Here is a 13,107-nt window from a genome sequence, read left to right as displayed (position 1 = left end):
CCCCCTCCCGTGTCCCCCCCCAGTCTGTCCTCTATATAGCCCCCCAAGCCCCATTTCCCCTGTGGGCTCCTGGGAGTTAAGGGCCAGGTGAGGAACAGACCAAGGGAAGCCAGTCATTTTGATGTAAAAGAATAGAATCAGATGATTTGAGGAACAAGAACTCAGCGCCCAGGGGCAGGCGCCAAAGGATAACGCCTGGAGGGTGAACCCCGAGGGGGAAAGAGCACGGGGCCGCTTGCCGGGGCCCCGGCCACCATGCTGCTGGCTTTGCTGCTGCTCCTGCTGCCCCTCCCACACCCGCGGTCTGCCCACGGGCACCCACTGTACACGCGCGTGCCCCCCAGCACCCTGCAAGGTGAGCCCAGGCTGCTCTGAGGGAGAGGCCGAGGTGGGAGGAGCACAGAGCAAGTGGGTCTCGGGCAGGGGGACGTGAGCTTGCCCTTCCAACTCACAAGGACCTTTGGCCCTTTCTGCCCACCCTGCTGGGAGAAGGGGCCAGGCAATGAGACACAGGTGGGAGAGGAAAGGGGAGGACGAGGGTGGAAGGGGAAGGGGAGCCGGCAGGCACTGCCCAAAGGCGTGCTTTCCAGAAGGTTCTGGGTTTAGCAGGGAGGAAGGGGCCCAGGGGGGCATCCCCTTGGCTATCTGGACCCCAAGGTGGGCAACTCGGCCATGGTTATTTTGTGTCAGTAAGCCTGAGTTCTGTAATATCTATACCTTTGGGGTGCTGTTTTTCAAGGTTTCTAAGGAAAAGCTGTTTGCAAAGATTCCAGCCCAGCTCAGCTGAAATTACAGAGATACCTCGGGCTGAGAATCTGAGACCGTCCGCTCTGTGTGCCGGGGCCTGGGACCGTGGGGCTCTCTGACCTCCCCATTCTGTCCCAGGGCTCCTGGAGCCCAACCTGCTTCCCCACCGGGTCCCCCAAGGCAGGGCACAGGGCTGGGGCGAGGCGGAGGAGCTCTTCCCCCACGGTGCATGACTTGTGCCCCATGTCCTAGCAGCTCTGTCAGCCCAGGGGACGAAAGTGTTGCAGGCTGCCCAGAGGAGCGCCCAGTGGGCAGTAAATCGGGTGGTGATGGAGATCCAGCACAGGCTGCATGAGTGCCGAAGTTGTGCCAATCACACCCCTCCATGCCCGGGTGAGCTGGCGCTGACCACCCTGGGCCCGTTCTCCTGTCCACCCCGCCCCCTCCCTTCAGACTTGACCCCTCTTGGGGACAGAGACTGGGTGAGGCTGCAACCAAGATGACGCTCAGGAAGGTCTCCTCGAGTGGAAAGGGCACACCAGGCACGGGCACAGCGTGTGCAAAGGCAGGAGGGCAGGAACAAATAAGTCTGGGCTTACTTGCTGAGCAGTGAGAAGTTTATGGCAGCTGAAACAGACCCTGAGTGCTACCGGGCAGGGTAAGGGGGGTGGGTATGTGTGCAGGGGGTGCCGGGTGAGGTGGCCAGAGGGCTCGGGCCCAGCCTGGGCTGGAGAAGAGTGGAAGGCCGTCCGTGAGGCTCAGGGGTCTGTTTCTCAGCAGCACCTGGGCGTCCCGGGCCTCGAGCCCCCCTCCTCCAGGATCCACCTGAGCCAGGTGAGGCTGAAAAGGCTCGAGGCGGGCAGGGATGAGAGCAGGGTGGACCCTGGAGGGGTCTCAGTGGTGAGGATGAGAGGGACTCGTCCCTCCTGACGCCGCTTCGGCCTTTCTAGGGCCGTGTGGCGAGAGGCGCCCGGGCGCTGTCAACGTGACGCGGGCGCACGGCCGCATTGTGGGGGGCAGCGCGGCACCGCCCGGGGCCTGGCCCTGGCTGGTGAGGCTGCAACTCGGCGGGCAGCCTCTGTGCGGCGGCGTCCTGGTGGCGGCGTCCTGGGTGCTCACGGCGGCGCACTGCTTCGCGGGGTACGTCGGGCCCCAGGCCCCTGCCCAGACCGGATCCCCAGTGCGGGGTCCAGCTCTTCCGGGGTCGGCTGGCGGGCACCAAGCGCGAGGACCGGTCTCTGCTGCCCCCTGGCGGCGGCCGTCCCCTTTCCCACCTCAAGGCGCCCAGGCCGCCCAGCCAGGGCGCGGATTCTCCGGGGACTCACCGTCCTGGGCCTTCTCCCCACTCGGCGTCGCGGCTTCTCCCGGGCCCGCCCTCCCTGCCCCCAGGCGGAGAAACAGCCCGGCGCGCGGGCTCGCTGGGTGGTGCCTGTGGGCGGAGGGCAGGGTCTCCAGGGGACCTCTCTGCATCCTTGTGCTGTGTGTCTCCCGCCGCTCGCCCCGCAGCGCCCCGAACGAGCTTCTGTGGACGGTGACGCTGGCCGAGGGGCCCCGGGGGGAGCAGGCGGAGGAGGTGCCGGTGAACCGCATCTTGCCCCACCCCAAGGTGAGAGGGCAGCCCCCAGGCCCTCAGAGTTGGGAACAGCACCCCACCCCAACCCGCGCTGACGCTGCGCCGCCACCCCCTCCCCAGTTTGACCCTCGGACCTTCCACAACGACCTGGCCCTGGTGCAGCTGTGGACGCCGGTGAGCCCGACAGGGGCGGCGCGCCCCGTGTGCCTGCCCCAAGAGCCCCAGGAGCCCCCCGCAGGCACCGCCTGCGCCATCGCGGGCTGGGGTGCCCTCTTCGAAGGTACTAGGCAGGGCAGGGCCTGGGTGAGCCGCGCGTGTGCGTGGGGAGATTGGGGGGCTGGGGTGTAAGAATTCTGACCTACACCCAGCTGTCTTCACAAAATGCTGCCCATCTCGCAAAGGTGGGGGGGAGTCAAGGAGGGCAGTGGGGGGAGGGAGACCTTCGAAGCAGGACCCCTGCCCTCCAGGCCTGAGCCCCTTCCACTGCTTCCCTGTAGATGGGCCTGAGGCTGAGGCGGTGAGGGAAGCCCGTGTACCCCTGCTCAGCGCCGACACCTGCAGAAGGGCCCTGGGGCCAGGGCTGCGCCCCAGCAGCATGCTCTGTGCCGGCTACCTGGCTGGCGGCATTGACTCGTGCCAGGTATGAGCCCCGACTGATCGGAGGGTAGTAGTGGGCCACTTCTCAGGGGCGGGACGGCCTCCTTTCCTTCTACAATCAGGCTGTCACTCAACTTCTCTGAGCCTCTATATCCTCATCTCTAAAATGGGTCCAAGAGTGGTAACCCCAGTAGAGCTCAGAGCTGCTTTACCCTGCCAGCCATAAGGCTGTCATTGAGGGTGACATGGATCGATGCAGTGCCCTCTCTCTTGGCTCGGATCCTCGCAGGGTGACTCTGGAGGCCCCCTGACCTGTTCTGAGCCTGGCCCCCGCCCCAGGGAGGTCCTGTACGGAGTCACCTCCTGGGGGGACGGATGCGGGGAGCCAGGGAAGCCTGGGGTCTACACCCGTGTGGCTGTGTTCAAGGACTGGCTCCAGGAGCAGATGAGCGGTGAGCGCCCCGTCCCTATTCCCCCCCTCCCCAGAGTGCCCGGCAAACTGCCCTGGGACGAGCGCCTTTCCACCCTGCCCGCTCCCAGCCTCCCGCGTCGGGAAAGCCTATTCTCCCGCGGAGGGCTTTGGGGGCTATAGGGCCTGAAGAGGGGAAGCGGGGGTGGAGTAGGCTAGCCCCTGACGCCCCTCGCAGCCGCCCCCTTCAGCCGCGAGCCCAGCTGCAGGGAGCTTCTGGCTTGGGACCCGTCGGAGGAGCCGCTGGCAGACGCCGCCCCGCCCTGTGCCTTCTACGCCCACCTGTGCCCGGGGCCCGCGGGCGCCTGTGCGCGCCTGGCGCACCAGCAGTGCCTGCAGCGCCGGCGGCGATGTGGTCAGTCCCGTTCCTGGGGCTGGGCCGGGGACCCGAGGGTCTGGCCCACGTCTGACAGCCGCTCGGACCCTTGTCGCGCCCGCAGAGCTGCGCTCGCTGGCGCACACCCTACTGGAACTACTGCGGGGCGCCCAGGAGCTGTTCGGCCCGCGCCCGGGGGCGCGGCCCCTGGCCCCGGCCCTGGCTCGGCCCGCTCCGTCGCTCCGGGATCCTCCCAGGCACCTCTCCCGCGAGCAGCGGCTGCACTCAGGTAACCCAAGCGCTCGCAGCCCAGCCCCCGCCCCACCCCAGCGCGGCCGAGGCGTTCCCCTAACCCTGCAGCTCCCCAGGATCGCGGGCGGCAGGCACTGGGTTCCCGAAGCGGAGGTCGGAGCAGCGCGGGGAAGCGAACGGTAATGACGCCCCCTACCGGCGGTCTCCAGTGGAGTAGGCCAAGGGTGGGCCGAGGCCCGCAGGGGATTCTCCCGGGGTCTGCAGCTGGGAAGCAGTTTCACCCCGCGGGCAGACCCGGTCTCCCCCTCCCTGGCAGCAGGGCGGATGATTCTTTGGGGGAACTTGTGACTTTGGGCCCTCATCAGTGTCAACAGATGCTGGGCTTTGTGCTATCATTTAACCTCTCTGAGCCTCGGCTGCCCCATCTGTAGCAGGAGGAGAAATCTGCCCACTGGCACTGGTGGGAATACCACCCCGGTTCCATGCTAGTGTCAGTCCCCTCGTATTCCCAAAGTCTCTCCCCTTCCTGCAGGCTGCCCTGGGCTGGAGCCCCTGTGGCAGAAGTTGGCTGCCCTCCAGGGCACCCATGCCTGGATCTTACAGGTCCCCGCTGAGCGCCTGGCCATGGACTTTCACGAGGTGGGTTCCTGGGCCTCCCAGACTCCTTCGCAGTGGCCTTGGAAGGCCTGATGGGGAGGGAGACAGGAGAGACCCTCCCCCAGCAGCCTGGGGTGGAGGTAGTGGGTGGTGCCCAAGGGGAAGGGGATGGGGAGGGTGGCTGTGTGTGAGCTGGGTGCTAGCTGGGTGTGAAGGAGTTGGGGGAGGTGTGAGTGAAGGAGCTTGGGGGGTGTCCACGTGAGCAGAAAGTGTGCAGGACTGGGGGAGGGGGCCGGGGAAGGGCTGGGTCTGAGTGAGAGTTTCTGGGGGCGAGGAGGAAGGGGACCAAGAGGGGGGTTGTGGGCCCCTGAGTTGTCTCCTTCCTCTGCAGGTCCTGGCAGACCTGGGCTCCAAGACACTGACTGGGCTCTTCCGAGCCTGGGTTTGGGCAGGCCTGGGGGGCCGGCACGTGGTCTTCGGCGGCCTGGTGGGTCTGGAGCCAGCCACGCTGGCACAAAGCCTTCCCCGGTTGCTGGTGCAGGCCCTACAGGCCTTCCGCTTGGCAGCCCTGGCGGAGGCAGAGCCCTAGGGACCCCGGATGGCTTCAAGGCAGGGCCGAGGGCTGGGGAGGAAGGGGCACCACCCACTCAGCCCCCAGGTTCCCCCAGCCAGGTGGCCCTGAGCCGTGTCTCCACCCGCAGCCCCTGGTCAGGACTACTGCTCCCAGGGCCTGCAGAGGGTCCAGGGAACATGATGACAAACTGTCATGGCCAGAGTTGGGTGTGGGCGGGGGCGTGGGGGAAGGGGTCCTGGGCCCAACGTACCTTCCCAGATGTACCATCGGAAGATCACAACTGCTTTAATAAACATTATTTATGATCTACGGAGACCACTCCAGAGCTTTCTTAGGATGGGACTGGGGTGGGTGGACATGGGATCTTTGGGGTTAGGGCCCAGCCTCTGGAAGCAGTTAGTTGACAGAGGTCGCAAAGACACTGGAGAGGGGCTCCAGAGCCCTCCATCTCAGCATATCAGTCTACCTCCCAAGAAATGGCAGTACCGCCGCCTGTCACCACCCTGCTGTCCATGGCTGACCAGTGCCGCCCCCGATGTCCTGCCTCTCCACCCGGCCCCCACCCTCATCACTAGCGGTGGGGAGGCCCAGCCTGGGATCTTCGCCTCGTGTCCTAGGGCTCCTGCCCAGCTGGCCAGTCCCTGTCCCCACGCCCGCATCACCTGCCCCAGTTTCTCCAGCCTGCCACAGAGCCTCGAGGTGTCAGATTGCGCTTCCGGCGGCCTCTTCCCTTGGCGCCGCACCCCACCCTGCACCTGTCCCCTCGGCCACCCGCCCGCATTCCCCAGCCCTGCCGACAGGAGGGGCCGACCCAAGACCCAGTCAGAGGAACAGGATGCAGGGGCCCGTGTTAACGCTGGGGCTGCTGGCTGCCCTGGTCGTGTGTGGTAAGAGTGACCATCACCCCTCCCTGGAGGGTCCCCCAGGACCCCTACCCAGGTCCCCCACGGCATGCTCCCCTCCCGTCCCCTCCTACGTGGGGCTCCCTCTCCCAGCGTCAGGCCCACCTCCCCACTTCCCACTGCCATTCCTCCCTGGAGGGGCCACCGCCCCGGGGCCCGCTCCACGCCCAGCAGGACCTCAGGGCGGCGTCCCTCCCGGGCCCCTGTCCCCGACCCTCCCCAGGCAGCTGGGGCCTGAACGAGGAGGAGCGGCTGATCCGGCACCTGTTTGAGGAGAAGCATTACAACAAAGAGCTGCGGCCCGTGGCGCACAAAGAGGAGACCGTGGGGGTCACCCTGGCCCTCACCCTCTCCAACCTCATCTCCCTGGTGAGTGGCTCCTCACGGCTGGGCTGGGGAACAGTGGCAGGGATAGCTTCCTGGAGGCCTGGCTGTCTCCTGGCCTGGGATGGCCGTGGAGGAAGGCCCAGGCCCCATCCCGGCCTCTGGTAGCTCCTCTCCCTGGGAAACATGCTCAGGGCCTCTCCGTGCCTCTGCATGCTGCCCACAGGCCTTGGGCCGAGGATGCCCCTTTCCCTCCAGCTTCAGTCCTGGGTGCCCCCGTTTCGCACCCATGACACACGTGAGAGGCCATATGCCCACCCAGCTTCCTGGTCTATCCATCCACTCCTGACTGCTGGGGGCAGGCCATTGCCATGGTTTCCCCTGGGTGGCAGCCGAGAGTAGGTGCCTGGGGAAAGGGTGCAGGCCCCGGGGGGGACAGTCCTCCTGTTTGATTACAGAAAGAAGTTGAAGAGACCCTCACCACTAACGTGTGGATTGAGCACGTAAGGAGAACAGCCCGCACAGAGCTGGGGGCGGGGAGGGTGCAGGGCCCAGTTTCGCCTGTGCTCGCTTCTGCTTGGGGACCCCCAGCCTGCCTCAGACGCTGTCCTCCGGGAGGGATTGGGTCCTGCCTACAGACGAACCCCAGGCCCGACCGCCTTCCCGTCAGCTGGTGCTGCTACAAGCCCAGATAGCGCCTTCTGTGGGTTAGGGTCGTCACCTAGGGAAGATCGTCACAGTACCTTGATGTTATTAGAAGACACTGTCTGCTACCCAACCTCCTTTGTCCCAGCCCCAGCCCCTGTCCAGTCTTCCGCCAGGGAAGTGGTTGCGCGGGGAGCGGGGGGAATGGGGGAGCCCGGACAACAGCAGAGCCCACTGCTGACATTTCTTCTGGGCTTCCAGGGCTGGACAGACAGCCGGCTGGAGTGGGAGGCCGAAGATTTTGGGAACATCAGCGTCCTGCGTCTGCCCCCTGACATGGTGTGGCTCCCAGAGATAGTGCTGGAGAACAGGTTGAGCCGCAGCGCTCCCTGGCTTCCCTCCGCCTCTCTGCCTCCCTTCGTCTTGAGCGCCCCCCTCCAGTCCCAAGCTTCTGACTGCCCGCCCTCCTCTGCCTCCCCAGCTCGGCCGACTCCCAGCTGGCCAGCACTCACTGTGGCCCTTGTCCGTGTCCCGCAGCAATGATGGCTCCTTCCAGATTTCCTACTCCTGCAACGTGCTCATCTACCCCTCAGGCTACGTGTACTGGCTGCCGCCTGCAATCTTCCGCTCCTCCTGCCCCGTCTCCGTCACCTACTTCCCCTTCGACTGGCAGAACTGCTCCCTCAAGTTCAGGTGCGCCCACTTCTCCAGCCACCCCTGCCCCCAGGGCACCCCGCCAGGGGCTGAGGGAGGTAAACACGCTCAGGCAGAGGGCCCTGTTCTGTCCCGATTTGAGCTTCCCCTCCCCACCGTGGCCCCCTCCACCCGTGAACCCCCTGCGCTAGCCTTTCCCCCATCGGCGGCACCAGCCAGCGGCTGAGGACCACCCTCTGCCCACTGCCCTCCCCAGTTCACTCAAGTACACGGCCAAGGAGATCACCCTGAGCCTAAAGCAGGATGAGGAAGACGGCCGCTCCTACCCCGTGGAGTGGATCATCATCGACCCCGAGGGCTTCACAGGTGCGGGAGCCGCAGCTGCTGGGCGGGCTGGCCCCTCAGAACCCCCCCCCACCACGGATACAGTCACACTGACATCCCCACCCCAGAGATGCACGCGTGCATACACACACCCAGGACGTGGACACACAGGGACACAGACGTGCAGATAGACACACACAGGCCAGACCCTTCCCCGTCTGAGCAGGGTCCCTGGGGATGGTGTGGCCGACAGATGAGGGGGCGGTTAGCCTTCCTGCCCCCAGAGGGCCCGGGGGATGGCTGGGCTTTGGCTGTCGTCCTGACGGTGTGTATGTTGCGCCCTCCCAACGCCCCCCTCCCCTGTCTGTGATGAGGCTCAGGTCTTTTACTGGGCCCTACCGCTCGCCCCGTCTGTCAGAGGAGACCCACATCCCGCTGGCCCCAAGGCTGGTACGTCACGGGGAGGAGGGTTCTTACTCTCACTGCCTTGTTATCCCCAAGCCTCCTTATTTGAACCACATATGGTCTCAGCTTCTATTTTTCCCAAGGAGAAAAAAAAAAATCGGTCCCAGAGGAAAACTTCCCCCTTGTAGAGTGAAACTTCCATCCCAACCCCCAGGGAAAGATACCCAGAAACAGAGTGTGAACCCTCGTCCGTGCCCCCACCCCACTCCCAAGCCTCGCAGAGCCCTGCCGACAGGCCTGGCTGCGGCTCTGGGCTGGCTCACTCCACCCAGCGCCCCCCCCCACCGCCCCCGACCTGCCCCAAGGCCCACCCCCCACCCCCGGCCCCCTTGCCCGGCCCGACCCCAAGGCATCCATGTGCCACCCTCAGAGAACGGGGAGTGGGAGATAGTGCACCGGCCGGCCAGGATCAACGTGGACCCCAGTGCCTCGCTGGGCAGTCCCAGCCGCCAGGACGTCACCTTCTACCTCATCATCCGCCGCAAGCCGCTCTTCTACGTCATCAACATCCTGGTGCCCTGCGTGCTCATCTCCTTCATGATCAACCTGGTCTTCTACCTGCCGGCGGACTGTGAGCCCAGCCCCCGCCCCCTCCCCGAGGGCCCCTGACCTCGGCCACCCCCACCCTGCCCCTCACTTCCTCCTGGGGGTCACCATCCTGGTGCTCCCTGCCCAGGGTCCAGGAACGAGGGGCACGTGGCCTGTCAGTGGCAGGGCTCGGTGACCCTGTCAGACATCCCCCAAGTGGACAGGACCCCTGGGGGTTCCATCCCTCTTGGACCTCCCCTCTGCCTCTCATGATGGGCTTCCCAAGGACCCTAGGGAGAGCTACAAAAGTGTCCCTCTGTCAGGGCAGAGATCGGGCCTGTGTGGTCACCACTGTGTGACCGTGGGCCTGGCTGTTGAGCCAATGGGTGGATAACAAGGTCTCTGGGAAGCCAGGGCATGGGGCATGCAATCTACACACACCTGGGTTGAAAAGGACACATGCCATCTGTGGTCACTTGGCTATGAGCAGGGCACAGTGAGTTCCAGAGACAAATGTGACCCCGCCCCGGACCCTGACAGACAGGGTAGAAACTACAAGACTAGGAGTGCAGCCTGGGGGGCGGTGGGGCAGGAGCTGGAGTCTGGCTGCGAGGCGCATTGCAGACCGAGAAGCAGTGCTGGGGCGGGGCCATGGACCCAAGACCAACGGGGCCAGCACTGCACAGCACGCTGAGGGGCGCAGGTGGGAAGAGCAGGGCGGTGCTGGGCTGGGGTCTCTGAGCAAAGGGCTGAGAGCAGGAATGTCATCTGGGTGTGAGGATGCCCTGGGGCTTTCTGTGCGGTGGAGGGACAGAGAAGGTCTGTGATTTAACAGGGCTGAGTGGCAGGGGATTGGCTAAGGAGGAAAGCAGGGGTTCCTTGAGCTCTCACCCAGTGGCAGGCAGCATCTGAGAATTTAACACACACTCTCTCCCTTTGGCCGCCCAGCTCTTAGTGGTTGAGGAAACTGAGGCACAGAGAGGTTAGGCTGCTTGCCCAAGGCCACCTAGCAGTAAGGGGCAGCTCCTCAGCCCAGGGCACCATGGCATTGTGAACAGTAGTGCAGGGACCACTGTGGGACCAGAGGTCACAGCTAAGGATGGGCTCCCCAGGTGGCGAGAAGACGTCAATGGCCATCTCGGTGCTCCTGGCCCAGTCTGTCTTCCTGCTGCTTATCTCCAAGAGGCTGCCAGCCACGTCCATGGCCATCCCCCTCATCGGCAAGTGAGTGCCGTCCCTGCCTGCCTCACCCCGCCACTCCTCGCCCTGGGCGGGGGCTCCAGGCTGCACCTGTGCCCACAGGTTCCTGCTCTTTGGCATGGTGCTGGTGACCATGGTCGTGGTGATCTGTGTCATCGTACTCAACATCCACTTCCGCACGCCCAGCACCCACATGCTCTCTGAGGGAGTCAAGAAGGTGAGGGCTCAGTAGCCAAAAGCTGGAGGTCGTCCACGTGCCTCTCTGCAGGGAGATGGGTGAAGCCGCAGCGGTACCCACAACAGGGGGTGCTACCCGGCAGCAAAAGTGGCCCTGCTGCTCCCCACGCCCCAGGCTGAATATTACATAAAAGAAGCCCGATGCTAAAGAGACTGCAAGATTTCCTTTCTGTGAAGTTCAAGGACAGGCAAAACCAATCTTCAGTGCTAGAAGTCAGGATGGTGGTTCCCTCTGGGTGTGGGTAGGAATTGATGGGGGTGAGGCAGGAGAGAACATTTTTGACATACAGTTCTTATCTTATCTGAGAGGTGTTTACACGGCTGAATGCATCTGTAAAATTTCACCTAGCTACATACTTAAGATTTGTTGAGTCTACTGTGTGTTTGTTATACCTTGATTCAAAGGAAGGTGAGCAATATGGGGGCAGGGTGCCCAGGAAGGGGACTGTCCTTGCCTCCTGGCCTCTGCAGGGCCACCTGGTTTTTTGGGACAGCTGAGGATACTTTAGCAACTTTTCTGGTCTTAGCTCTGCGTTGGGGGCATTTTTCTTACTTTTTTTTTTTTCATATATAATTCATTTTCAACAAATGAGTTCTTCTCTGTAATGAGAGAGTTGGAAGCAAAGTAATTGTCCATCAGTAGGGGATCAGAGTTCTTCTGCTGTAATGAGAGAGTTGGAAGCAACCTAATTGTCCATCAGTAGGGGATCAGAGTTCTTCTGCTGTAATGAGAGAGTTGGAAGCAACCTAATTGTCCATCAGTAGGGGATCAGAAGAATAAATGACAGCATCAGACTGGCAAGCACTTTGTGGCAAGCCAGGAATGGAGTCACAAATGTTTGGATGTGTGAAGGTGACCCACGTTTGTAAAATGGCCCCTCTGACCTGCCATAGCTCTTCCTGGAGACACTGCCTGAGGTCCTGCACATGTCCCGTCCGGCAGAGGATGGGCCCAGCCCTGGGACCCTGGTCCGGAGGAGCAGCTCCCTGGGCTACATCTCCAAGGCAGAGGAGTACTTCTCGCTGAAGTCCCGAAGTGACCTCATGTTTGAGAAGCAGTCAGAGCGTCATGGGCTGGCCCGGCGCCTCACCACCGCACGTGGGTCCCTAATGGCTTGGAGTTCAGCCCATCCGTGGGAGATGGGGTGAGGGCAGGCCCCATGCCCACCTCTGGCCTGGTGTCCACAGGTCGGCCCCCAGTAGGCTCTGAGCAGGCCCAGCAGGAGCTCTTCAGTGAGCTGAAGCCAGCTGTGGATGGGGCCAACTTCATCGTCAACCACATGAAGGACCAGAACAATTACAATGAGGTGAGTAGCCACAGGGTTGCTGTGTACAGATGTTCAGGTAGTGCACTGATCGAACACATATCTTAAGGGAGCACAGTTCCCCTCAGAGATACCTATCAACTTAGTTGGAGTTCACAGTGGATGCAGATTCCAGGCCTCTCGGGGAGGGGGATCCCATAGCAGTGTGTGGGGTCAGGCACACACTCAGATATACACACAGGCGCACAGCTCTGCCCTACTGGGGCCACACTCTGGACCTCCCTTAGGGTCCCTTTTTTCTCCCAGCTGCCAATCACTTTCTGTCCCTGCTCAACTCCCAGCTTGATACTCCAGACAAAGCCAGACATTTAGAAGGCGGCCCTATAGGGTTGCTCAGTACCACACAACTTTAAAAAATTCTCCCCTGACAAAGGGGCATATTTTCCTGGTTCCCATATAGGCTAGTGGCAGCACTGAGAGGCTGGGAGGGAGTCTGTGGGCCTGCTCTCTGTCTCCTGGACAGACAGAATGACCAGCCCCGCCTGTGGCTGGAGGTGGGCCTGGGCCCTTGCTGGGGACATGGCAGCACATCCCATCTGCTGCAAGCCCGAGGCAGGCCCCACAGATACGCCGAGGCCATGGGCCCCAGCTTGGGGTGTGAGTATGTGGTTTGAGGGCCCTTCCTACCCCACTGTCTCTGTCTCTGTCACCCTTGCCCCCAGGAGAAGGACTGCTGGAATCGGATAGCCCGCACAGTGGACCGACTCTGCCTGTTTGTGGTGACACCCATCATGGTGGTGGGCACAGCCTGGATCTTCCTGCAGGGCGCCTACAACCAGCCTCCACCTCAGCCCTTCCCTGGGGACCCCTTCTCCTACCGGGAGCAGGATAAGCGCTTCATCTAGAGTGGGCGTGCCCTCCCCGGCCTGGCCCAACAGCCAGGGGAGGCGGCTGGCCTGAAAGGGAGGTACAGGGGGTGTGGTGGATAGCTGTGTGGACAGGGGTGTCTGCGAAACAACCAGTTCTTCCTGGGCAGACCGATTCCCAGCCCTGAGACTTTGAGCCCAGTTGGTCCTGCCAGGCTGGAGCAGAGACGAGCTGAGGTCAAGGGAGGGAGGGGGAAGCCCTAATTCTCAACAGTGGTTCCTTTGCAAATAAAGCCAGGAGCCACCGGAGAAGGGCTGAGAGTGGACATCGGCTGGGGGTGGGGCAGGATGATTTGTGGGGAGGCAGAGGGCTGGCTCAGGGACCAGGGAGGATGCCACTCAGGCTGGCCTCTTGGGACCCCTCTGTGAGGGGTCAGAAAGACAGAGACATCTTCTTGCCTCCCTCTCCCTCAGGTGGGGGTGGAACAGGTGGGATCCTGGGCCTTTACTTCCCAGCTCCTCCAGCCGCCTCCTTCTGCCAACTCCTTGGGCCTTTGAGGCCCAAGTCTTGG

The 13,107-nt window shown here is 63.2% G+C and overlaps 2 protein-coding genes across 3 annotated transcripts; both read left to right on the top strand.

The window, feature by feature from the left end:
- The first annotated feature begins 255 nt into the window (after positions 1–255).
- Positions 256–5,338, top strand: PRSS56 (serine protease 56). Its single transcript, XM_027114382.1, has 13 exons — positions 256–355; positions 1,003–1,110; positions 1,528–1,581; positions 1,698–1,887; positions 2,254–2,353; positions 2,441–2,600; positions 2,818–2,960; positions 3,207–3,369; positions 3,565–3,741; positions 3,827–3,991; positions 4,071–4,133; positions 4,487–4,593; positions 4,943–5,338. Exons 1-13 carry the CDS (start codon positions 256–258, stop codon positions 5,138–5,140), a joined length of 1,728 nt encoding a protein of 575 aa, XP_026970183.1. The 3' UTR covers positions 5,141–5,338.
- A 572-nt stretch (positions 5,339–5,910) lies between these two features.
- On the top strand, positions 5,911–12,838 carry CHRND (cholinergic receptor nicotinic delta subunit). Of its 2 annotated transcripts, XM_027114364.1 has the most exons (12): positions 5,911–6,012; positions 6,251–6,396; positions 6,810–6,854; positions 7,258–7,367; positions 7,534–7,689; positions 7,907–8,016; positions 8,810–9,010; positions 10,080–10,191; positions 10,270–10,384; positions 11,299–11,503; positions 11,593–11,711; positions 12,392–12,838. In XM_027114364.1, the coding sequence occupies exons 1-12, from the start codon at positions 5,961–5,963 to the stop codon at positions 12,572–12,574; spliced, it is 1,554 nt and encodes a 517-aa protein (XP_026970165.1). In that variant the 5' UTR covers positions 5,911–5,960; the 3' UTR covers positions 12,575–12,838. The 2 variants fall into 2 exon arrangements, with proteins under 2 accessions (XP_026970165.1, XP_026970173.1); XM_027114372.1 differs by lacking the exon at positions 6,810–6,854 and having other exon boundaries at positions 12,392–12,581.
- Positions 12,839–13,107: the final 269 nt, after the last annotated feature.

Source organism: Aethalodelphis obliquidens, unplaced genomic scaffold (genome assembly GCF_003676395.1).
Source record: "Aethalodelphis obliquidens isolate GAN/ISIS:26980383/991018 unplaced genomic scaffold, ASM367639v1 scaffold2, whole genome shotgun sequence".
Classification (NCBI taxonomy): domain Eukaryota; kingdom Metazoa; phylum Chordata; class Mammalia; order Artiodactyla; family Delphinidae; genus Aethalodelphis; species Aethalodelphis obliquidens.
The sequence above is the reverse complement of the archived record's forward strand: the minus strand, read 5'-3'. Positions and strand labels throughout refer to the sequence as shown.